Genomic DNA, 24,955 nt, shown 5'->3' with positions numbered 1-24,955 from the left:
GGTTGTGTTCACCATCAAACTTCTCTTTGACAAGCAGCTGCTGATTTTTTTATCCAGATACAAACCCAATTTTTCCCCACTGTTTCTCTTGGAATAGTGGCTTTGTCGTCCAAAATAGGTCTTTTGTGTGTTTTTTTAAAATATGTTGCAAGATTAGTGGATTTTGCGTTTATCTTATTTCTTAATGTAGTTGTATACTTTGAATTCCAAAATCATTATCGGTCCATGTTTGTTCCAGAGTCCTTGAGACCATTACATATATAGATAAACAGACAAAAATACCGTGGATTTTCCTTTTGGTTATAAAAGTACAACTGTTTACAGAATGTCAAACAAAGCTACAGTTGTGAGAGCACAGCAGTCTTGGCCTCTGTGGCTCCAGCTTACCAAGAAAGAATATGATTATTTTTCCTTTTAAAAAATACTGTACATGCAAAAAAATATGAAAAGAAGGATGGGGTTGGAGCACAGTCAGTAGTGTTTGCCCAGCAAGCGTAAGGTCCTGGGTTTAATTCCCACACTGCAGAAACTGGGCATGGTGGTGGGTACATACCTGTAAAATTCTTCTCTACAAAGGATTGCTTTTTTTTTTTTTGAACAAATGCTATCTTACTACACAATATCTGCTATTGGCTCTTTTTAAATAAACTTATTTTCTGTGTATGAGTGTTTTACCTGCATATATGCATGTGCACCATGTTTATGCCTGGTGCCTGAGAAGATCCGAAGAGGATGTTTAATCCTCTGGAAATGTACAGGAGACTGTGGGTACTAGGAGCAGAGTCTGGGTCCTCTGCACCAGAAGCCAGTGGTCCTAACCACTAAGCCATCTCTCCAGCCCTGCTTTCTTATTTTAATTGATGTATATATACCGCGGACATCAATAGCTATCTATGTTGTAAACACTTCCCAACTCTCCTCAACCCTTCCAGGGGCCTTACACATGCTAGCAACGCTCCCAAATTTTCATCATTTTTTATAACTCCTTCATATTTTTTAGAATGAGTGTGCCATGATTTAGTAATTTTTTTTTCTCTTGGTGGACATCCACTTTATTTAAAATCTTTTTTGGAGGGACACTAAATATATTAATCTGTTCTTAGTACATTTGTGTTTTGTAATCCAGGTTTCATTGTTGTATTTTAGGTGTCCAAGAGTGAGATTGTTGAGATATGTGCACTTTTAGTTCATTAGGTAATACATGGTTATTTTCCACTCATTAAAATGTTTCATACTGTCACAAACAGTGCTATAGTTCTTGTTTTCCTTCATTTTTATTGTCAAATGATGTCATCAATATTTTACTGTTGGCAATGAGAAAAAGTATCTAACATTTTCATAACTACTGGTCTTTCTGGATATATTTCCTCCTCTTCCATCCTAATTATGCATCTTTTGATCACTTGAGAAATGAGTTAATTATGTTTTTATTCTTAGTTCTTTATGCAGTTGTTAACTCTTTTTGAGACAGGATGTCTCTGTTAGAGCTCTGACTGTCCTGGAACTGGCTTTGTAGACCAAGCTGGCCTCAAACTCATTGAGATCCAACTGCCTCTGGTCCCAAATGCTGGGATTAAAGGCATGCGTCACCACTTCTGGGCTGCTTATTAACTTGTATTACCTCTCTAGTATATTGTAATCATATATTCTTTTGTTTTTGTTTTATGAGACAGGATTTCTCTGTGTAGCCTTGGCTGTCCTGGAACTCACTTTGTAGATCAGGCTGACCTTAAATTCAGAGATCTGCCTGCCTCTGCCTTCCTAGGGCTGGGATTAAAGGCGTGCGCCACCACCACCATGCTATAAATATCCCCCCCCTTTTTAAGATTTATTGTTTATTTATTAAGTATACAACATTCTGTCTCCGTGTATGCCAGGGTGCCAGATCTCATTACAGAAGGTTGTGAGCCACCATGTGGTTGCTGGGAATTGAACTCAGAACCTCTGGAAGAGAAGCCAGTGCTCTTATCCACTGAGCCATCTCTCCAGCCCTATAAATATTCTTTGTATTTTTATTTTAGTCGTTTTTGAGATATTCCCACTATGTATGACTCCCTGTGTCTTGGAACTCATTATGTAGTCCATGCTGGTGAACTCAAGTGTTAGCTGGTACTAAAGGCGCTTTCCGCCACTCCTGGTTGGTTTTAATCTTGGACCTCCCATTCACCAGATATTTTTTTCATGGAATATAATAAAATAGGCAATCTGATCTGCCCTTTCTTTTCTCCTATTGACTAATCAGTTGTGGCACTGCAAATTTTATTGATGGAAGCTTTTGTTGTTGCTGCAGTATGGTAGAGTTAAATGGTGCTGTAAGTGTTGCATTGGGTTGTTTGGGCTATCACAGCTTTCTCAGCATTCCAGACTCTCAAGAAGGATTAAAGGATATCTGCCTTAATGCTTTAATTTTTAATCTTTTATTTCTGTTTCAGACTCTAAGAATGGCTCTAAAATATTTCCTTTGTTGTGATTTCAGAAAATAATTATAGCATTGTTCTGGCTAGTACCATATGACTTTTATCTGGAAGTCTATGAGGAGTGAAAGTGTATCTATTCTCTCCCCCTCAACACCCCAATTTTTTTTTCATGCAGGGTCTCTATATCACTGGCTGGTCTGGAATTACTGTTTAGGCAAGGCTGGCTTCAGACTCACAGAGATCCACTTGTGTTAGCCCTTCCTCTGGAGTACTAGAATTAGAGGCATGGACCACCACACCAAGCTGCCTACTATGTCTACACCAACCTTTTTTCTTTGTGTCATAGTAGGGAAGGTGAACCATAAAATGCCTACTTTCTCATTTTGTTTCTAGATGATGTTATTATAATCAGGTCCATGCCAGTACCATTTTTCCAGTGTAGAAACTATTATTCTTACCTTCCACCTACTTCTAAATTTGTCAGCCCTGATTATGATGGAGTCTGTGATTTGATGCTGGAGGTCAAACCCCTGCCTGAGTAATAATATTCTACCATGCAGCTACGTCCTTGCCGCTACCCTGCTCTTCCTACCCCAGTCATGTTCCCCTTCTCTCCATTTTGTCACTTTTAAGATTTGTTGACTTATTTTTTATTTTAATGTGTGTTGTCTGCATGTAAAGTAAATAAAATATATTTTGTGGATCAGTGTATGTTTAGAGAGGTGTGTTGTTTTGAAACAGTGTAGGTAGGTTTTGAGCCGCCACACTTGCTTTGCTTAGAGAGTTGTAGATATAAACTGGGCTGGTGATGCAAGCCTATAATTCCTAGCATTTTGGAGAGTAGCTTTAAATAGCAATGAGGGTCTGCCCATTTGATAAGAACATCTAGTGTTTAATTGGATTCTAAGAACACCTATCATCTTGACCTCAGACCCACTTTTTTGGGTGGGGGTTGTGTTTTTTAAGACAGGGTTTCTCTGTGACACAGTCCTTCCTGGCTGACTGTCCTGGAACGCACTCATTCTGTAGATCAGGCTGGCCTCAAACTTGCAGAGATCTGCCTGCCTCTGCCTCCTGAGTAATGGGATTAAAGGCGTGTGCCACCACTGCCAGGTTTCAGCCCCCACCCCCCTTTTTTTTTTTTTTGAGACAGCGTCTCGGTATGTAGACCCAGAACTTGATGTGTACAAGCTGGCCTAGACTCCAGAGATCCACCTGCCTCTGAGTTCTGGGATTAAAAGAAAGCACCAACACTCTTGGCTTCTGTTCATTTTTAAGACATTTATTTTGCCTTGGTTATGAATGGCTTTAATCCCAGCAGAGGCCTGAGGAGGAAGAATTTGAGACCAGTGTGAGCTATACAGTGTATAGGCCAGCTAAAACAAATAAATAATTAGTAAGGATGTTGCTTTGTAGCCCAGGGTAGCCTGGAATTTGAGAAGCCCTTGCCTTAACTTCTCAATTGCTGAAGTATCTGGTGTGCTCTGCTGCCCAGTTTGAAGGCCGTCTTTGCAGCCCATTGTGTCCACGCACATCACACTGCACAGCACTTATTTCTCCTTCCTCCACTACAGAATCAGAGCTCTCCTCTTTCTGCGTTTGTTTGGTTTGCTTTGGGGTTGGGGTTTTGTTGTAGTTTTGCTTTGTTTGTTTTTTGAGACAGGGTCTCACTATGTAGTCTTGGCTGGCCTGTAACTGATCTGCTTCTCCCTCCGCCTGCCTCCCCAGTGTGTGAGCCCAGTGCCTGGTTAAGTATTGCTTTTGTATTTAAAACAGAGCATTGTCCTTGTCTGGTCTGGAACTTCGGAACCAGACCGGCCTGGCCTGGTGCTGCAGGTGCGGCCTGGCCTGGTGCTGCAGGTGCGCCACTTCAAGCTAGATCGCTCTTCTTAATTGCTTGTTCGTTTACCAGGGATTCGCATCACCAACTCCTCATCTGCCAAGAGCTTGTAAGCACTTGTATGTTCTACTAGCTTATTCTGGTTGATTTAGTCTCCCTTCACAAACAGACCCAGAGTATGAGATAAGAAACATTCTCTTGGTGTTTTTAACAACAGCTGTGGTGGGTGTGTGCCTGTAGGTTTTCTTGCCTCAAGGCCTGAGGGACACTTAACACCTGTTACTCCTCAGTTTTCCACTGCCTTCAGTAGGTTGGTGGTATTGAAGCCCTCCAAAACCCATCATGCCCACTGCTAAAGTGTCTTTTATTCTTGTTCTTCAGATGAGTGAAACCTGCCTGATTGTTTAGTAGTGACTGAAGTGGTGTGGCCTCCTAGTTTTACAAGAGGGTATAAGCTCCATATTTTTAGTGACTTTGTAGGTAATGGGACTCTAGGGTACTGACTCACTAACCAAATTCTCTGGAGACTGATTTGAAAATCCATATGCAAGGTTATTAATTTACAATGGTGCATATATCTGTAGAGATGAAAATCTTATTACCTGCTCGAGGTTAGAAGGATTTTTGCCGTGTGAAGAATTAGACAAGGAAAATTAGATGTGGCCCAGAGCACATCTTATAGCAAGCAACCCTCAGTTTGTGGTTCACTAATTCGCTAGTGCTTTCTGTCTTCCATTGCATTATTCCCATTTCTTTCTCAAGACAGCCCAGGTGAACCCTTAATGATCTACCTACCTTAGCTTCCTGATTGTTGGGCTTATAGGTATGCACCAGTATGGACTGAAAATTCTTCTTCTTCTTCTTCTTCTTCTTCTTCTTCTTCTTCTTCTTCTTCTTCTTCTTTTTTTTCCGAGGAAAGCTCAGTATGTAACCTTGACTGGCTGAAGTTCTATGTAGACTAGGTTGGCCCAGAAGTCACAGATAATCTCTACCTTCCTCTGCCTCCCAAGTATGAGGTTAAAGATATGCACTGCCATGCCCAGCTTTTTGGGTTTTTTGTTTTGTTTTGTTTTTGTTGTTGTTGGTTTGGTTTGGTTTGGTTTGGTTTGGTTTTCAGGATAAGGTTTCTCTGTGTAGCCCTGGCTGGCCTTGAACTCAGATCTGTCTGACTGCCTCCCAAATGTTAGGATTAAAAGTTTGCCACCTTTGTTTGACTAGCCTAGGCGACATGATGTTATTAAAAAAAAAATAGTAAAGCTAGGCAAAGGCAGATGTATTTCTATAAGTTTTGAGGCCAGTGAAGTCTGCACAATTGAGACTTTGTCTCAGAAGTGGGGGGGAATGATAAACTGGGTGTGGTGGCATGTCCTGTTCCTCATGACTGAGGCAAGAGAGTCATTTCAGATTCAGTCTAGATTTTGTTGCATGGTGGATTCAATATAAATATATTGACCTCAGCTCTAGCTAAGCTATCTGGTGCTAGGAATGAAGCTCATTTGGTAGAGTACTTGTCTAGCATGCATGAAGGCTGGGCCCCACCCCCAATCCTGCAAAGGGAGTGTGGCATACACCTATAATCCTAGCAGCAAGGTTCCTTTTTTTTTTTTTTTTTTTTTTTTTTTGAGCTAGGGTCTCTGTGTAGCTTCAGGTTGTGGGAACTTTCTGTTCTGCCTCAGCCTCCTGAATGCCAACTTTCAGGCATGTACCACCATGATTACCTTAATAATAATTTTTGTAAAGACTACTCTGTGTTTGGGGTAATTAAGATCATTACAGGAGTTGTTTCACCAGCTTATTTACATGTTAAGAGTTTTAGATACATCTTTAAGTTTTCATGTCTTGTTTGAGGCATGATCACAGTCTAAGCTGTCCTGCTGGAACTCCCAATGCTGCTTTAGTGTTTTGGGAATGGTAGACCTAGAGGGCTTATAGGCATATACCACCACACCTGACACCCGTCCTCCCCCTCCTCTCTCTGGTTTTTCGAGACAGGGTTTCTCTGTGTAACAGCCCTGGCTGCCTGTGCCTGTAACTCACTCTGTAGACCAAGCTTGCCTTGAACTCACAGAGATCCGCCTGCCTCTGCCTCCAGAGTGCTGGGATTAAAGGTGTGCGCTACCACAGTCCAGCAATACTTCTCTTTTAAAGGTTCTATCAGTTTATACCATGACCAATAAGTAATCCAAGCTTGCTTAGGGAATGAATGCTCCAGGCAACCCTCTGAGGTCTTTATTGTTTCTATTTATAGACAAAGGAAGTCAGGCTCAGAGAGACTAAAGCAGAACCATGGGGGAGCTGGGGTCCAAGTCCCTACCTAACATTGTTCTTATAGCTCCTCAAAATGCTGTACACATTTGAATTTTTATTCAGACTATCACTGTTACCCCAACTACCTTACATTTAATATACTCAGTATTAGGTGGGTATGGAAAGATATTGCTTAGAAATTAAACTATAAAGAGGAAATGGTTATTTACTTGAAAACAGCACATAATCATAATTCATCACTCACTTTATCCTACAGTTTTGTGAAATTGCACATAATTCACATTTAGGAATAGGAAGGAAAATTAAAAATCAAGAATCTTAATAATGAACCTTTATTTCCTTTACTCCCTGACAGTCATCCCCATATCCTGTTGTTCTCATCTCTAATATCTCAAATAAATTTCACATTAATATATTCTTACTGGTTTTTTGTTTTTTAATTTTATTTCTTTGTGAATGGTCTTAGTTTCTCTACTCCATAGTTTATCTTTTCAACCTAATTCAAAGTTAATTTTTCCCTTTAAACTTAATTACCTATATAATAAGTGATACATTCATTGAAGAAAAAAGCATCTGATAAAAATCGATGCTTTATGCCCATAGATAGATGCTGCTCTCAGCCTTAATCAGAGAAGTGTCATTCTCAGTGGAATGCAGTGGGTGTACTGGCTTGTGGCTGCACATGGCTCCTAAATTAAAGGCCGGCCTGGTCTACAGTGCAAGTTCTGGGACAACTAGGGCTACACAGAGAGACCCGTCTCAAGGTCAGAGGCATGGCTCCATGGTTACGAGCCTGTATTGCTCTTGTAGAGGCCCTAAGTTCAGTTCCCAGCACCCACCTCAGGCCGCTCACAACCACCTGTAACTCCAGCTCCAGGGGATCTGATGTCTTTTCTGGACTCCATAGGCATCTGCACTCATGGGGCATGTTATCAAAGTTTTAATCACACACACCCATGTGTGCACAAGCGCACTTGCATGTATGTCTGTATGAGGACATGAGATTCCTCTGGAACTGGAGTTACAGATATTTGTGATCTGCCGTGTGGGTGCTGGTAATTGAACCCAGTCCTCTGCAAGAGCAGCCAATAGTCTTAACTGTTGAACCATGTCTCCATCCCAGAAATCTTTTTTTAAAAAGGAAGAAAACTAAAACATAAATCTGCTTTCTACAGGGGAAAAAAAACTAAAACAAACAAAGAGATGGAGAGATGGTTCAGTGGTTCAGATGGTTCAGATGGTTCAGTAAGAACACTTACTGCTCTTGCAGAGAATCTGAGTTCAATTCTCAGCGCCCATGTTGGCTAGCTCACAACTGACTGTAACTCCAGCTCCAGGGGAATCTGACATTTCTGGCTTCTTACACCTCTGCATGCACATACATAACACACACATCCCTACCCTTTGTTGTATTTTCATTTTGTTTTCCAGATACAGTTTCTCTGTACAACAGCCCTGGCTGGCCTCAAACTCAGAAATCAGTTTGACTCTGCCTGGGATTAAAGTTGTGGAACACTACGTCTGAATCACACTTTTTTATTTTGTTTGTTTGTTTGCTTGCTTGCTTGTTTTGTTTTTTTGAGACGGTTTTTTTTTTTTTTTTTTGTAGCTTTGGAGCCTGTCCTGAAACTCACTCTGTAGACCAGGCTGCCCTCGAACTCAGAGATCCACCTGTCTCTGCCTCCTGAGTGCTGGGATTAAAGGTGTGGGCTGCCGCCACCACCAGGCCATGCTTACGTTTTTAAAAGTAAAAATAGATCTTAAAAACACAAACACAAACAAAAAATCTTCCAATTAGAAAACAAAATGAAGCTGGGCTCTGCAGAAAAGCATGTGTTCTTAACCACTGAACGTCTTCCCAACTTCTAGTTTTTGTTAGTTTATCATACTTTTCTTGCCTGCCATGCAGAGCTGAGCTGGATTCCTAGTACTGCATAAAACCAGGTGTGATGGCACATGAATGTAATCTCAGTTGAGAGCAGTATAGGATACATGAGACCCTGTCTGGGAAGAAAAAAGGAAACCTTGGATCAGTGAGTTGGGTCAGCTGATAAAACACTCTTGCTGCCAAGAGTTCAAATCCCTGTGACCACACTGTGGAAAGAAGTGGTTCCAAGTTGTCCTCCATGTATATACTCTGGCAATTGCACATACACACAAAATAACTAAATAAATGTAATAAAAATTAAAGTGAGATGGGTTAGTAGGTTAACCCCCAAGCCTGAGTTCTATTCCCAGAACCTATGTAGTAGAAGGAGAGAACAGACTCCTTTAAGTTTTCCTCTGACCTCCACATGCATGTGCCACACCCTAAATAAATTTGGGTTTTTTTAAATCTTTTTTTTAAAGATTTAATTAATTTATTATGTATATGGTATTCTGCCTGCATGTATCCTTGCAGGCCAGAAGAGGGCACCAAATCTCATTACAGATGGTTGTGAGCCATCATGTGGTTGCTGGGAATTGAACTCAGGACCTTTGGAAGAGCAGGCAAAACTCTTAACCACTGAACCATCTGTCCAGCCCTGTTTTAATCTTTTAAGTAAAAGAAAATATCAATAAAAATGACCTTAGCAGTAAGTTTGTGGAAATTTTCCTAGTCTGTTGTTTAAAACTAGGAAAATTGTTTTCTCCCCAAATGTGACATTCCAATTGTTTTTGATATCTTTTTGCAGATCTTTGTAGAATTTGACGGCTGTAACTGGAAGCAACACTCCTGGGTTAAAGTTCATGCTGAAGAAGTAATAGTACTTTTGCTAGAAGGATCGCTTGTTTGGGCACCCCGGAAGGACCCAGTCCTTCTACAGGGCGCGCGTGTCTCGGTTGCACAGTGGCCAGCACTAGTAAGTAGCTTTTATTTGTGCTTATTTATTTTGGGGGAGGGGAATGAGTTGGAGAGAGAAGTTCGTATACTCCAGACTGGCTTCTTGGCAGACTTTGAACTCATCCTCTGGCTTCCACCTTCCAGAGCTGGGATTACAGGTGTGTGCCACCCAGCCCTGTTTATACGATGCTGGTTATCAAACCCAGACCCATACACATTAGGCAAGCATTTTGATATTTTTTTCCCTGTTGTACTATTTTCTTTTTATTTATGGTGTCAGGTATCAAATCTTATATATTAGGCAAGTGCCTTACCACTGAGCTATATCATGTAGCCCAATAAATGAATCACTTTTATTAGATAGGAACAATTTGATCTTTTCTCTTAGGCCTATAAATATTTACCTCATAGTGTAAACTCTTCAGAAATTGCAAATATCTACATGCTTTGTCTTTACCAAACTTTTCTTCTGAAGTTACCAAAGCAAAAATTAACAGTTCTTTTCCTCTATGTTCTGAAGAAAGGTTTATTTTGATTGATTGATTGATTGATTGATTGATTTTTCAGGACAGGGTTTTACTGTGTAGCCCTGACTGTCCTGGAACTCATTCTGTAGACTAGACTGGCCTCAAACTCACAGAGATTTATCTGCCTCTGCCTCCCAAGTCTTGGATAAAAACATGTTCCACCACTGCCCACTGGTTTGTTCTGTGACTAACCCAAAATAAATAATATGTAAACCAAAAGGTACATTCAATCTGTTGGGTATACTATTATCTCTTAATATAAATTTTTTGGTTTGTTGTTGTTGGGTTTTTTGTTTGTTTGTTTGTTTGGTTGATGTTGTTTGGTTGATGTTGAAGACAGGGTTTCTGTCTATCAGGCTGGCCTCAAACTCAACAGATCCAACTGCCTCTGTTTCCTGGATTCTGGGATTAAAGGCATGCACCACCATGCCTGGCTTGCCCTTATATTTTTTTTGTCTTGCACTTTCAGATAGTGTGTCTTCCTGATTTGCCCAGGCTGGTCTGATGGTGTATACCTGTAATACCAGCACTTGGAAAGCAGATGGATCACGAATTTAAAGACCGTGGGTTATATAGTGAGACTGTCTCAGAAAACAAGAGTGCCTGGTCATAGTGCTGTGTGTTTGTATTCCTAACATTCAGAAAGCTGAGGCAGGATTGATATGAGTCAAGGGCAAGGGGATACATATTGAGACCCTATCTCAAAGTGCGCTCGCTCGCTCGCTCTCTCTCTCTCTCTCTCTCTCTCTCTCTCTCTCTCACACACACACACACACACACACACACACACACACACACACACACACACGGCTGCCAGCATTTGTCAATAAGCTTGACAACTTGAGTTTGATCCTTAGAATCTACATAGTGTGAGAAAAACAAGTTACTGTAGGGTTTCCTCTGATATCACAAGTATTGTAGTGCTGCTTGCTATTCATGTTTAAGTATACCATACACTCTCAGAAAATAAGTATAATTAAAGGCATGGGGGAGAAGAGATTTGAACATATAGCTTATTGGGTAGAGTACCTACCTAACATGCATGAAGCCCCTGGTTTTATGTAAAGCATCACGTAAAAGCTGGTATGTTGGTACACACCTGTAACCCCAGGACCTAGGAGGATGGAGCCAGAATCCTAGAAGTTCAAAGTCATTCTTAGTTTATAGAGAGCTAAAGGTCAGACATTTTTGGTTTTTCGAGACAAGGTTTTCCTGTGAAACAGTCTCTTTTTAGACCAGGCTGGCCTCAAACTCACTGAGACCTGCCTGTCTCTGCCTCCCAAGTGCTGGGATTAAAGTTGTGTGCCACTGCCTGGCAACAATGGTTAATTTCTTATTCCACTTTCTCTTTTTAGATATAAAAGTATTAAAACCAGGTATGATGGTTTACACCTATAATTCCCTCATTTAAGCGACTGAGGAAGGAGGATTACTATAAATTCTTCACAAACTTGGTCGGTAGCCTGAGCCAAAGACCAAACAAACAGAAGTTAGAAAATACTGAGCAAACATAGCCAGGCATGGTGATGCACACCTTTAATCCCAGCAGTTGGGAGGCAGAGGCAGGCTGATCTCTGAATTCGAGGCCAGCCTGTTCTACAAAGTGAGTACCAGTACAGTCAGGCTACACAGAGGAACCCTGTCTCAAAAAAGAACCCCAAAAAAAAAAAAAGACGAAAGAAAGAGAGAGGGAAAAATTCTCCTTTGGTTTGCTTCCTGAGGTAATGTGAGCAGTGAGCAGTAGCAGTGTTTGAAATGTTCCTTTGTTTGTTAGCTTGTCTGTGTTCCCTAGGATGAGAGGATATGCTTCTCTGAAGTCGGAGAGGAATTGACTGTTCCTTGTTTTCACTTCCAAGTTCTCCTCAGCCTCTTGTCATTGTGCTCCACAGACTTTCACTCCCCTGGTAGATAAACTGGGTATGGGCTCTGTGGTGCCGGTTGAATACCTTGTGGATCGAGAACTGCGTTTCATGTCAGATGCTAATGGGCTGCATCTGTTCCAGGTATTTGCACTATCTAATCTTGGGCTTATTAGTTACCTCATTGTTAATTTCCTTGTTGATTCAAATCCTTTTTTCATTACCTTGCTTCCTGTAATAAATTTCTCTGTGCATTTTGAAGTTTTCTAATTTCTTAAAAAATACATTTGGTGACTGATGCTTCTTTTTTCTTCTGTACTCCCACCCCTCCACTCTAAAGCCACCCAGGACTTCAAGAAAAATGGCTTCTCTGGGGTGAGAGAGAGGGCTCAGCAGTGTAAGAGCACTTGTTGCTCTTCAAGAGGACTTGAATTTGGTTCCCTACACCTATATATAACCTTAGGCTTACAACTGCCTGTAACTCCAACTGTAGGGGAATCAGTGCCCTCTTCTGTCTCCTGATACCTGGATACCTGCTCACGTTACACACACACACACACACACACACACACATACACACACACACACACACAAATAAATAAATTGAAAAGGGGCTTCTCTAAGATGGCGTTTGATATGACTCTCATAGCTGGAACCTAGTGAGGTTTGTGTTTAGTGGCAGATGAGCAGGAATGAGTAACAGCTGGTTCCTAGCTAGTATGAAATATTGAAAGGATATGTGCACGCGCACACATATACACATAGAAAAGTGAATGTGAATAATTTAAACAGACTATCATCTGAGTGGTAGTTTCATTAAGAAAGATACTACTGACTGGAGAAACGGTTCAGAAGTTTCTGCCTGTGTTTATTTTTTTATTTTTTAATTTAATATTTCTTGTTTTTATTGAGCTATGTATTTTTCTCGGCTCTCCTACCTTCCTCCCCCCTCCCCTTCTGCCATCGCCCATGATCTCCAGGTTCCCAGTTTACTCAGGAGATCTTGTCTTTTTCTACTTCCCATGTAGATTAGAAGGTTTTACTCTTTCATTGAGAGCACTGAGACCAATATTTCCTTTTTTTAATATTTTTATGGCTTATTTAACTTTATTTTATGTGCATTGGTGTGAAGGTGTCAGATCCCCTGCAACTGGATCTTCAGACAGTTGTGAGCTGCCATGTGGGTGCTGGGAACTGAACCCGGGTCCTCTGCAAGAGCAGTCAGTGCTCTTAACCACTGAGCCATCTCTCCAGCCCCGAGACCAATATTTCCTAAACTACATTCTATGAGTTATTAATGGCAACTTCTTTGTTATTCTTCCTCCTCAGAGGTCATTCCCTCTCTGTATCCTTGCTTCATTCATTTTCATGCTCTTTGGGGACTCTTTAGGAAAGGATTTTCTCATGTGTTAAGTTTTATTGCCTTTCATTTTTAAAAAATATTTATTTATTATGTATACAATATTCTGTCTCTGTGTATGCCTGCAGGCCAGAAGAGGGCACCAGCCCCCATTACAGATGGTTGTGAGCCACCATATGGTTGCTGGGAATTGAACTCAGGACCTTTGGAAGAGGAGGCAATGCTCTTAACCTCTGAGCCATCTCTCCAGCCCCTTGCCTTTCATTTTAACATCAGTTGTTTCCTTTTACTTTGCCAGATGGGAACAGATGCTCAAAACCAGATTCTTTTAGAGCATGCTGCATTAAGAGAAACAGTTAATGCTTTGATCAGTGACCAAAAGCTACAAGAGATATTCAGCCGAGGTAAGAACAAGCAGTTTTCCATCCTTGGACTCTAGATCAGATGGGCAGTCAGCCGTTGATGGAGAGAATGTCTGTAATTAGCTGAATTTCTAGAATAAATTGAAAAACAAACAAAAACCAGCCTCTTATTCAGGCCATCATGCTTAATGATCATAGGTATTGTATTCTGCAATGTCACTTTCTACCATTGGGTAGAAGGTTCAATTTATAAAACTTTCATATTTTTTTCTTTTTTTAAGATTTTTTTATTTATCTATTTATTTATTATGTATACCGTATTCTCAGTACTCTGCCTACAGGCCAGAAGAGGGCACCAGATCTCATTACAGATGGTTGTGAGCCACCATGTGGTTTCTGGAATTGAACTCAGGACCTTTGGAAGAGCGGGCGGTGCTCTTAACCACTGAGCCATCTCTCCAGCCCTAAAATTTTTATATTTTCTAATAATTCATAGTCCTGACAAAAACAGCACCCCTAGATCTTCTTTCTTTTGTGTATTTCAAACACAAAGTTTTGATGTTTTCCACATAGTATGTTAACTACATACTAAACAAAGCATTAATGATATAGACACCACCCTTAGAGAAAACCTTTGCTGATGTTCTATTTATACTAACAACTTGCGCATTTCTCAAGAGCTAAAAGCTTGTTAACACCAGCAAAGTATATGCATAAAGCAGTCCATTCATTGACTTGTCCATTAACAACAAAAGTAAAGGGGAAGTGTGTGCTAGAGTTTTTGAGCCTAGTCAGTGGTAGAGTGTAAAGTTCTAGCTCCCATATTTTTACCATTAGTTGAACAGTACTGAAACAGATAGCAGGACATTAACAGTCATTTGTTGTTCCTATGACCATTTTACCTCTTAGTAGCACATTTAGCTTAGTGACCTAGTTTATTTTGTTTTGCTTTATAGCTTAGGCTGACCTTTCAGAATTTTATGGTTGAGGGAATAGATAAGAATAGACTAGAAAAAGAGTAGATTAAAAAGATAGAATTGGAGACTTGGGAGATTCCTTAGAAATGAAAAGTTTATAAAATTCACTAGAAAAAAACCCATTGTTTTATTTTTATTCTACTGAGTATGAAAAATTGTTCCTTTCAGCTCTGCACAGAAAATGCTAAGTGTTTAACTCATGTGCTTAGCCCAAGCATTCAGCTCTAATTGTTCTCTTCTCTAGGTCCCTATAGTGTTCAAGGTCACAGGGTCAAAATATACCAGCCAGAAGGAGAAGAAGTATGGCTGTGTGGTGTTGTAAACCGTCAGGACTCAATCACCCGTCTCATGGAGGTTTCTATAACGGAGGTGAGGCTCTTACTCTGTAAGTGGTACAGCCACTGCATTAGTGTGGATGACAGCAAAAGTATTTCAGCACTGTAAGAAGACTGAGAGGTAAACATGTAAAACCTCACTGACACCAGGTGGTGGTGGTGGTGGTGGCGGCGCACACCTTTAATCCCAGCACTCTGGAGGCAGAGACCGGCAGATCTCTGTGAGTTCAAGGCCAGCCTGGTCTACAGAGCGAGTTCTGGGACAGCCAGAGCTGTTACACAGAGAAATCCTGTTTTGAAAAAACAATAAATAAGCCCTCCGACTTCATAGCATTGGCAGTCTGACAGTTCTTGTAAACTGGGTGTGGCTACATTTACATGTAGTTCCAGCACTCTGGAAGTGTTAATCCCATTGAAGAAAAGTAAAGACCATTACTGAAATTCTTTGGTCAAATTATGCAACCTTTATTTTCTGTCAGACAGGGCTGTCTCCCTCAATTGGAGTTTGAGAAAATAGCATTGAACATAGAAGAAGGTCAGATTTAAATAGCCCCCAAACTTCAAGGCTTCAGGATAAGGTTTGCAGGATTTCCAGAAGAATTTTGGATTTATAGAAACTTAGTTGAACATTTCAAAATTATTTGGCAGAATATCTTATCAGGATATATTCAAAGGTGATATCACAGTACGTCAAGGTATGAGTCAAACTCCATAGTGTGGGCAGCACATCAAGCTCCAGAAACAGGTTAAAGCATGGTCACGCTTGAATTCTGCAGCAAACAGAAAAAAAACTTGTTGTAATAATAAAGTTAGTTTTTCGTTTATATGCATGGGTGTGTGTGGGGGGTATATGTGCTATATGCATAGTGTGCCCACAGAGGTCCGAAGAAAGTAGGACTTCCTTAATTTGGAGTTCCACATAGTTATGATTTACCATGTGGCACTGGGTAAACCTGATGCCAACCTAAGTCCTCTACTCTAAAAGAGCAAGAAGATCTCTTACACTGTGCTGTCCTATTTCTCTAGTCCCCACTAAAGACAACTTTTTAAAAGCTTTCAGATTATACACATACATGTAAAGTGCATAATGAAAACTGCCACTTCCTCTAAGAAACTATTAACTCCCACAGTGGTGCCAACAGTGTAGTGTTTTCCATATTCTTCCTAACATTTTCTATGTATATATCTATAATATGTTTTTAGTTATATGAAGTTTAATTGCGTAAATTATACTTTAGTGATTGATATAATATGGTACATAGCCACAGTTCATCTTTTGAATATAATTGTATATAGATGCTATATACACACACATATATATTTGACTCATTCTTTTAAAATATATATTAAGTCTACGGTCAGTGATGGTTCACGCCCTTAATCCCAGCACTCAGGAGACAGAGGCAGGCAGATCTCGGTGAGTTCGAGGTCAGCCTGGTCAACAAGAGTGAGTTCCAGAACAGGCTCCAAAACTACAGAGAAACCATGTCTCGAAAAAACAAAAAACAAGCAAAAAAAGTATATTCTAAATGGATATATCATAACTAAATAGTTTTAAATTGGGGGACTTTGAAATAAGGCACAATATTTTTACTAACACAGGTATTGGTGCAATTAGACACTTATACATGCTTTCACACATTTTATTTATTAGATTGAACCCTTCATGAAAGTATGAAATGGTGGTTCAGCAGCAAAGAGTTCCTGGGCCTGAGTTTGTTGCCTACCACCCTCTTGTAACTGCCTATAACTCCACTTAAAAGGGGTCCCGCACTCTCTTCTGATCATTTGTACTCATGTACAAACACACATACATAACTTGTAATTAAAAATAAGTCTGTTAAATACATTCCTAGCTGGGCGCTTGTGGCGCATGCCTTTAATCCCAGCACTTGGGAGGCAGAGGCAGGTGGATCTCTGTTAGTTTGAGGCCAGCCTGGTCTACTACAGCTAGTTCAGGACATGCTCTAAAGCTACAGAGAAACCCTGTCTTGAAAAATGAAGAAACAGGGGGACTGGAGAGATGGCACAGAGGTTAAGAGCACTGACTGCCCTTCCAGAGGTCCTGAGTTCAATTCCCAACAACCACATGGTGGCTTACAACCATCTGTAATGAGATCTGGTGCCCTCTTCTGGCCTGCAGGCATACATGGAGGCTGAACACTGTGTACATAATAAATAAATAAATCTTTTAAAAAAAAGAAAAACAAAAAAAAAATCCTTTGTGTCTAATTGCTAGAAATAGAATAAACTTGTCTTTATCACATTGTCCCCATTCCTACAGGTTTTTTTTTCTTTAATAGTTGAGTGCCTCTTTTAATGATTGTTGGCTTAGATACAGAAATTTAAATGGATATGCTAAGACATTATTTGATCAAAGACATACTTAGATCTTGAACTCACTCAGTTCTTTAATTTGTTAGCTTAACAAATATATCAATCTTTGCCATATTCTAGATGTTATTTCCAGTACTGTTACTGGGTAGTAGTACCCTTCTTAGGAAGTTTTCCTTTTTGTAGGGAAGTAAAATTAAATAGATACCTATATTGTTGATGAAAATTTTGGTTGTCAAGATATTAACTGTCTTTTCCCTTTTTCCATGGGTTCTGCTTTCCTGCTCTATAGACTGGCGAAATGAAGTCAGTAGACCCCAGACTCGTCCATGTGATGCTGATGGACAATTCGACACCACAGAGTGAGGTACAGTGATAGTCTAAGTAGATTTGTAAGTTTGCGTTAATTACTCTGCTATGTGGAGCCCTTGATGCATATTTTCCCATGGATTCCCTAGAGTTGCTTGGCTATGGCTATTCTTCTCTGTTTTCTTTCTGATTTGTCTAGTTAAGAGAGAACAGCCTTAGGAAAAAGACCTACTTTGAGCAAACCCTTTTAATTAAAGCTATGTCCCCATTGTAAAATCCATTGCCTCTTATATTCTCCTAGGACAAGTTAATAGATGGTTAAAACTGCATTAAACAATAGCAATAATAATGACTTACCTAATAATAGGACATAAAGGAAAAGCTGTATCCTTCCTACCCCTAATCAGGTCCCAGTGAGCTCCAGGGTAGACTGAAATTCTATATTTTGTTATGAAATCGAATTAAACCATTGCCTAGTTCAGTGTTTCATACACAGTGATTTGTTTTATAATTATTCTGAACCATGCCAACCTTTGATTCATTAAAAATTATTATAACAAATAACAAAGCTATGTTAAAAATCTGCCTGAGCCAGCCATACCTGACAATGAATTCCAGCACATTGATGGTAAAGCAAGAATATCAGAAGTTCAAGGCCGGCCTGGTCTACTTGAGGCCCTGTCTCAAAAGACAAAACAAATGTCCACATTCATAGTCCTTAAAGTACTAATACATCTGTAAATGTTCCTCTTTCATTCTTTTTTGACAAGTATGCGGTCCTTCCTTTCCTGTTGAGACAGGATCTGTGTGTATCTGGTACTCACTGTGTGGACTGGGCTGGCCTGGAGATCCACCTGCTTCTGCCTCTCAAGTATTGGGCCTATATTGGGCCTAAAGATGTGTGCCACCATGCACTGCTGTGCAGTCATTGTTGAAACAAGAGCAGAAGGAAAGGAAAGAACCAGATTAAATTTAATAGCTCTTTAGTTACATTATCATAAATAGGATAAGCCCTTACTGTATGTGCATCGCTGCAAATACCTATTATTTTGATGATGTATTGAGCTCTACTTTTGTTTTCTTTCTGTTTCATTTGTTTGCTTAAGTACTTATTATTATATAAATGGTACTGCTTAGTTGGTTAGATAAAACTGGAGAGCCTGCATAGGTCTCAGTGCCCTATGCTGTCTGCTCACATCTGAGCAACTCAGCATAATAGGACCCACATTGGTTCTTTAGAGATTGGTAGGAGACTGCTCTGAGTCAGGTCTGCAGTTTGGCCATGAGTTAGAAACTAAATCTGTGGTTTTTAGCTGAAGATTTTGGCTCTTTCCTTTTTGGCTTTGTCATGGTATGACTATTTTCTTCACTAACAAAATACAGTTATTATTGACACTGTGCCAAGTTCTATAATAACCCTTTTTAGATCTCCAAGATCAATCCCCTTATCTCTGTTAAGTGTGAGAATGAATAAATGAACTATCTCAGTAAATATGCTTCTGCAGTTAGACTGAAAACTTGCCAAATGGATAGCTTTAAATGAGGATGAAATAAAAACTATACTCAACAAAGTGCTTTTAATTCTTGAATAAAAGTATGGGAAACTTAGATAATATTACCAGAAATATGATAGATACTTAGTCATAGTGAGCATGTTATTATTTAACATACCTGTTAATTATCTCTGTGGAAACTTGGATAATAGTGCCAGAAGTATGGAGAAATGAAAGTAAATCATAAGTGGTTTTTGGTTTGGTTTGGTTTTTGAGTTTTACAGGAGGTACTGGATATGTGGTTCACAGGTTGTAAAGTTCCTAAGCTCAGTTCCAGCATTGACATACCGTCCCATAATCTCCTATAACTCTAGTTCCAGGCATCAGATGTCCCCTTCTGGCCTCCAAAGACATGTGCATGCACATGACCTATGTACATACACAGGCATACACACATGCATAAAAGAAATCAATCTTTTAAAAAATGAATTTTATAAGAAAATTAAGGGAGAAAAATGAAGGCAACAAAAAAAGAAAATAAAAAAATACATAAATTGGCAAGAAGAAAAATTTTTTTTAAAAAAAAGACAAGTTTTTTCTATGTAACTGTGACTATCCTGTAACTCGCTCTGTAGAGCAGGGTGACCTCAAATTCAGAGCTTTGCCTGCCTCTACCAGAACTAAAAGCATTCACCACTCCACCCAGCTCCAAGGAAATTTAAAGCTTTACAAAGTTGATGGTAGTATACACCTTCAATCTCAGCAAATGGGAGGGAGAGATAGGCGAGTTCAAGGCCAGCCTGGTCTACAGTGCAAGTTCCTGGACAGGCTTCAAAGCTACACAAAGAAACCCTGTCACAAAAAAACAAAACACACACACACAAAAAAAAGAAACTGACATACCAGATATGATGATTCCAGTAAAGATATGACTCTATAAGTATTGAGGGTAGTGGGGGCAGATTTATTAAATGGTAAATATTCATTGCCACACAGAACTAGCTTATTACCACCTCTATACTTTTCAGTGTTACCGAATCAGCCTAAAACCTGCTTCTCAGGAACGGATGAGAACTGTCCCTTCTAATCCCCATCGTCTTAGGCATCTGTCCTCAAAGACGTCACAAGACATCATTGGTAGCGTGAGATACTAGAAAAAAAAGATTTGCGGTTTGCTCTGTTGTTTTTTTTCCAATTCCCTGACTAAAGGTTTGGAGAAAGGTCTGGAAATCAATGGAGTCTCACAGTGTCTACGTGCAGTTTAAAATGTCAGGTTTACTTTTCCTTTGGTCAGGATTCACGTATTTTGGGCTGAGTGATTTCTAAATAGTGGAGTTTTTATATTTCAGTATTTGAAATGCAAGCCTATCAAAAACAGAATAGGTGCACATGTAATCCCAGCACTGGTGGGACAGAAGCAGAAGCTCTGAGTCTGAGGCTCACCTGAGGTCTACATAGGGACTTAGAACTGGTCAGTGTGACATGTGAGCTCCACCTTTCAAAATAAATCCAAAAACATAAATACATTTTTTAACTTTTTTAAAAAAGTATTCATTTTATGTGCATGGGTGTTTTTGCCTGTATGTGTGCCTGTGCATCTTCTGAGCATGCCTGGTGCCCTCAAATGTCAGAGTTCGTCAGATTCCTTGGAAGTGAAATTACACAGGTGGTTGAAAGCTTTCATGTGGGTGCTGGGAGTCAAATCCAAGTCCTCTAGACTTGCAGCTAGTGCTCTTAACCACCGAGTCTTTTCTCCAGCCACCAACACCCTGACCCCTTGTTTTTTTTTGGCAGGGCGGAGGCATGAGGCAAGGTTTCTGTATGTAACAGCTCTGGTTCTCCACCTGCCTCTGCCTCCTTGGTGCTGGGGGATTAAAGGCCTGTGCCACCACCACCTGGCTGAAATTTTTTTTAAGGGATGCTAAAGAGATGGTTCAGCAGTTTAAAGGACTGGTGACTGCTCTTTAGAGAACTGGTATTTAGCAACTAGAACCCATATCAGGCAGTTTAAAACTGCCTGTAACACCAGCATCAGGGGACTCTACTTCCACTTCTGGCCTCTAAGGATACCTGTACACACATGGAAGATACATGGCACATACATACACATACATGAAAATTAAAAAAAAAGAAACCCAGGGAGATAAATGTGCAATCATTATTTCATTATTGGGCAGATAATGCTCCTAGCCTAGCTCTGACAATTGGGTTTGTAGCAGAAATTCCACAAATTGTTGAAATGCTCAAAAAAAAAAATTTAAAACAAATCCCTGTGAAGTAGTATATTTTACCTGCAAGCTTTTGCCAAGGAAGTTAACCTCTAGTAACTACTATCTTGAATGTGTGTATCTATAAAGTGAGTCACCAGAGGACTGGAATTTTCTGAATGTTTAGAGCTGGCATCAGAACTGTGCCTGCTTTATCTGCTTCTAGGGATGGGAACGCACTAATGGCTAATGGTTTTCACAGAATGAAAGATCCCTTACAATAAACCTTTTTTGAATTTTGTTTTGTAGGGGGGTACCATAAAAGCAGTAAAATCTTCCAAAGGAAAGAAGAAGAGAGAGAGCATAGAGGGGAGAGATTGCCGGAGGAGGAAAAGTGCTTCGGACTCTGGGTGTGACCCTGCTACAAAGAAATTAAAAGGAGACAGGGGTGAAGTAGACAGTAATGGGAGTGATGGAGGTGAGGCAAGCCGAGGGCCCTGGAAAGGAGGTAATGCCAGTGGAGAGCCAGGGCTGGAGCAAAGAGCCAAGCAGCCACCGTCTACATTTGTTCCCCAGATTAACCGCAACATTCGCTTTGCCACTTACACCAAAGAAAACGGCAGGACTCTGGTGGTGCAGGATGAGCCTGTAGGTGGGGACATACCTGTACCGTTCACTCCATATTCTTCAGCCACAGGTCAGACACCTTTGGCCCCAGAAGTAGGTGGAGCTGAAAACAAAGAGGCAGGAAAAACACTGGAACAAGTTAGCCAGGGCATGGTGGCTTCAGCAGCTGTAGACACCACCACCAGCTCCACCCCAACTACGGTGAGGATCTCAGACACTGGCCTTGCATCAGGGACTGGGCCGGAAAAACAGAAAGGCAGCTGGTCGCAGGCCTCAGGAGAGGTGAGTGCTTCAAGGCAGACTTGGCAGATTTGCATTAACTCTTCCACCCTCCTTCATTGCTAATACATTGAAAAGCATCTGTAACACCCCAAGGAAGGAAGATTTCTGATATGGACTTAACTTGTACTCTACTCATTTGGCAAATGTGTATTTTTTAAATAACTTGATCAGCTCTTAAAATTCACCTGAATAGTTGAGCTAATTAAAAACCAAAAGATAATTCAATTGAGTGAGATGTGGAAAAGATCTGGGGTGGGAATCTTTTTGTTTCATTTATTTGTTTGGTTCACATAGTGACTGAGCCTTTACTAGGACTCTGAGAGGCAAAGTTAAGAATTCCAGTATTGATGATAGTGAACACCATAATGAAGGCTGTGTGTACAAGCTGCCATTACGCTGTTTTCAGTTCTTCATTTCTGTGATATTTTTCTTGTGGGGAGCCTGCTTGCTATTATTTGATATGGCCATAAGTTTTTGTCTTGTTAATTTTATCCTTCTAAAGAGCACTACTGTAAAATCTGATGGCTTTAGTCACAGTAGTATCCACTTTACTATGTGCTTTATATATATGTATACATAATCAACTATATCAATATAAGCTAAAATGGATAATATAAAAATTAGTTTTATATGGTCTTTGACCAAATTTGGTCACCAAAGTATAATTTATGGTGTTAGTCAGCATTTTTCTTTCAAGCAGGCTGTTAACTCATATTAGAATATGAAATCCTTGACTTTTAAAAAATATAAAAGAAAAAATATAAAAGTTGTGAACTAGAGAAATGGCTTAGCAGTTGAGAGTACTGGCTGTTCTTGCAGAGGACCTGCCTTCAGTCCCTGGAACCCACAGAATGGCTCATAACTGACTCTAATTCTGGTTCTAGGGGATCTGATACCTTCTGGCCTCTGCAAGCCTATACATGTGGTACACTGACATACATGCAGGCAAAACACTCAGACATAAAAATGTGTCTTAAAAAAAGAAAAAATAAAATAAATAAAAGTTGGATATGCTATAGTCTCAGGTACTAATGAAACTGAGGCTAAGGGGTTCATTTGAACCAGGAGTTTAAGACAGTTAGCCTGGGCAATATAAAACTTTGTTACAAAAGTAAAAGAAAACCTAAATAAAAAACTTTATATGGGAAACTACTGTGTGCTAAATACTGTATATTATATATGAAAAACAGGCATGGAGGTTTATGAGTACCTATAGTCATAGCACTCTGGAGGGAGCGAGAAGATCAGAAAGTTCAAGGTTATTCTCAGCTACTTGAGGAGTTTGAGGCCAATCTGGACTACTTAAACCCTTTCTAAAAAGAAAAATCCTTATTTGGAGGAGCTCTCCTACTAAATGAAATAGAATCATTTCAAGTGTGGGAATGCCAGATAAAAGTGGCATTTGGTTGAGGGTGTAGCTCAGGGGCAGAGCTCTTGACTATTATATGTAAGGGCAGGTTTCAGTCTCTAACACTGCAAAACCTATGGCTCACTGATTTCATTTGTCTTCCCTGTCCTAGCAAGTGAGATGTTTTAAAGCCTTAGTTAGTATTCAGGGATAGGGAGGGAGATGAAAAGTCCAGACAGAAGAGAAGACCTGTAAATGTAATGCTGTTTATGGTCGTCTTGTTAATTAGCCAGTGTTAGCAAAAGAACCAGGCAGCTCTTCTGTGGATTTCTAGTGCAAATAAGTCATTGTAGTGCCTAAGTTTTTAAAACCAACACTGTATCAAAGTTAGTATGAGTGTAAATGGGTTTATAAAACAAAAACAAATTTTATGTGCTATAAAATGTTTTTATTCTTGAAGTAGAAAAGCTGAATAAATGTAAGTAATGTAGGTTCAGTGGGTTGGAGGGTTCGGGATATGGTAGAACACTTGCCTAGTATGCTTACAATTCTAGTAGTTTCAGTCCCTAGTCATTCCTACGTCTCATTCCACCTCACAAAAAACTCAAACACCTTGGAGAAATTTCTGGACTATCAAACATTTTATTAATGTTTCAGCCTGCCTTTTATAGCCATAAATGTTTCCATTACAATTGTTTGATGTGAAATAGAGAAACAGAATAGCCACCAAGAAATTTCTTCTAAAAACTGAGTTGCAACAGTTTTTATCGCTTTCTTATAAGAAAAGGATTTGTGCCGGGCGGTGGTGGCGCACGCCTTTAATCCTAGCATTTGGGAGGCAGAGGCAGGCAAATCTCTGTGAGTTCGAGGCCAGCCTGGTCTACAAGAGCTAGTTCCAGAACAAGCTCCAAAGCTACAAAGAAACCCTGTCTTGAAAAACCAAAAAAGAAAAAAAGAAAAAAGAAAAGGATTTGGAATTTGAAGGAAAGAGCAACCAAATTACTATTGCCCATGTGCTATTTGCTTTAGTAATGAAGTATAAGCTACTTAGAGTTCCTTAGAGTCTTGCCGGTATCAGGCTTCTGGCCAGATGCTGCTAGTAAAGCAGCTGGAGAGTTTCGGGACTGTCAGCCCTGTTCTCTTTCATGAATGTAGGGTGTGTCAGTACTTGTGTGGTTAGTGGAAAGAAAGTGAACTTTTTAGCTCTAAAATGTCCTAAAACAGTCTTGGCAGCAAACATCAGCTGGAGCTAAGCCACCAGTATTTTAGGCTTAATAGTACATGATTTGCAGGTGAGGTGCTAGGATCTAAGTATTACAGAATTAAACCAATAATAAGAAAGGGCTCCTATGAATGTGTCTGTTTGTGTATGTTAGGTCTAGGTGCCTAATGCACATGAAAGTGTCCTACAGGCATCCACATATGTAAGTTAAGCATTTTCAAAGTAAAAGAAAAAATGTCAAAATATTTCTTTCATTCTTTGTTATCCTAAATGTTTGTGTTTAGCATATATTTCAATGTACACATTTTCATTTGGGGAGTCTTAATAGAACCTAATAATTGAAAAAGGTCTCAGTAAATTGCCT

General features: G+C 39.9%; 1 protein-coding gene across 2 annotated transcripts in view; it reads left to right on the top strand.

The window, feature by feature from the left end:
- Nucleotides 1–24,955, top strand: part of Kdm3b (lysine demethylase 3B) — a 59,271-nt gene that overhangs the window by 2,746 nt on the left and 31,570 nt on the right. Inside the window, exons 2-7 of one of the 2 annotated variants that reach the window (XM_085699970.2) lie at nt 9,201–9,368; nt 11,766–11,879; nt 13,394–13,499; nt 14,679–14,803; nt 17,396–17,470; nt 21,422–22,021. In XM_085699970.2, the coding sequence (XP_085556096.1) occupies nt 9,201–9,368; nt 11,766–11,879; nt 13,394–13,499; nt 14,679–14,803; nt 17,396–17,470; nt 21,422–22,021 (1,188 nt within the window). The remainder of the gene's footprint in view (nt 1–9,200; nt 9,369–11,765; nt 11,880–13,393; nt 13,500–14,678; nt 14,804–17,395; nt 17,471–21,421; nt 22,022–24,955) is intronic. The other variant, XM_085699971.2, reaches the window with a different exon arrangement.

The sequence above is a fragment of the Myodes glareolus genome, chromosome 13, assembly GCF_982192425.1.
Source record: "Myodes glareolus chromosome 13, mMyoGla1.1, whole genome shotgun sequence".
NCBI lineage: Eukaryota > Metazoa > Chordata > Mammalia > Rodentia > Cricetidae > Myodes > Myodes glareolus.
Note: the sequence above shows the minus strand (reverse complement) of the source record. Positions and strands in the feature narration are given on the sequence as shown.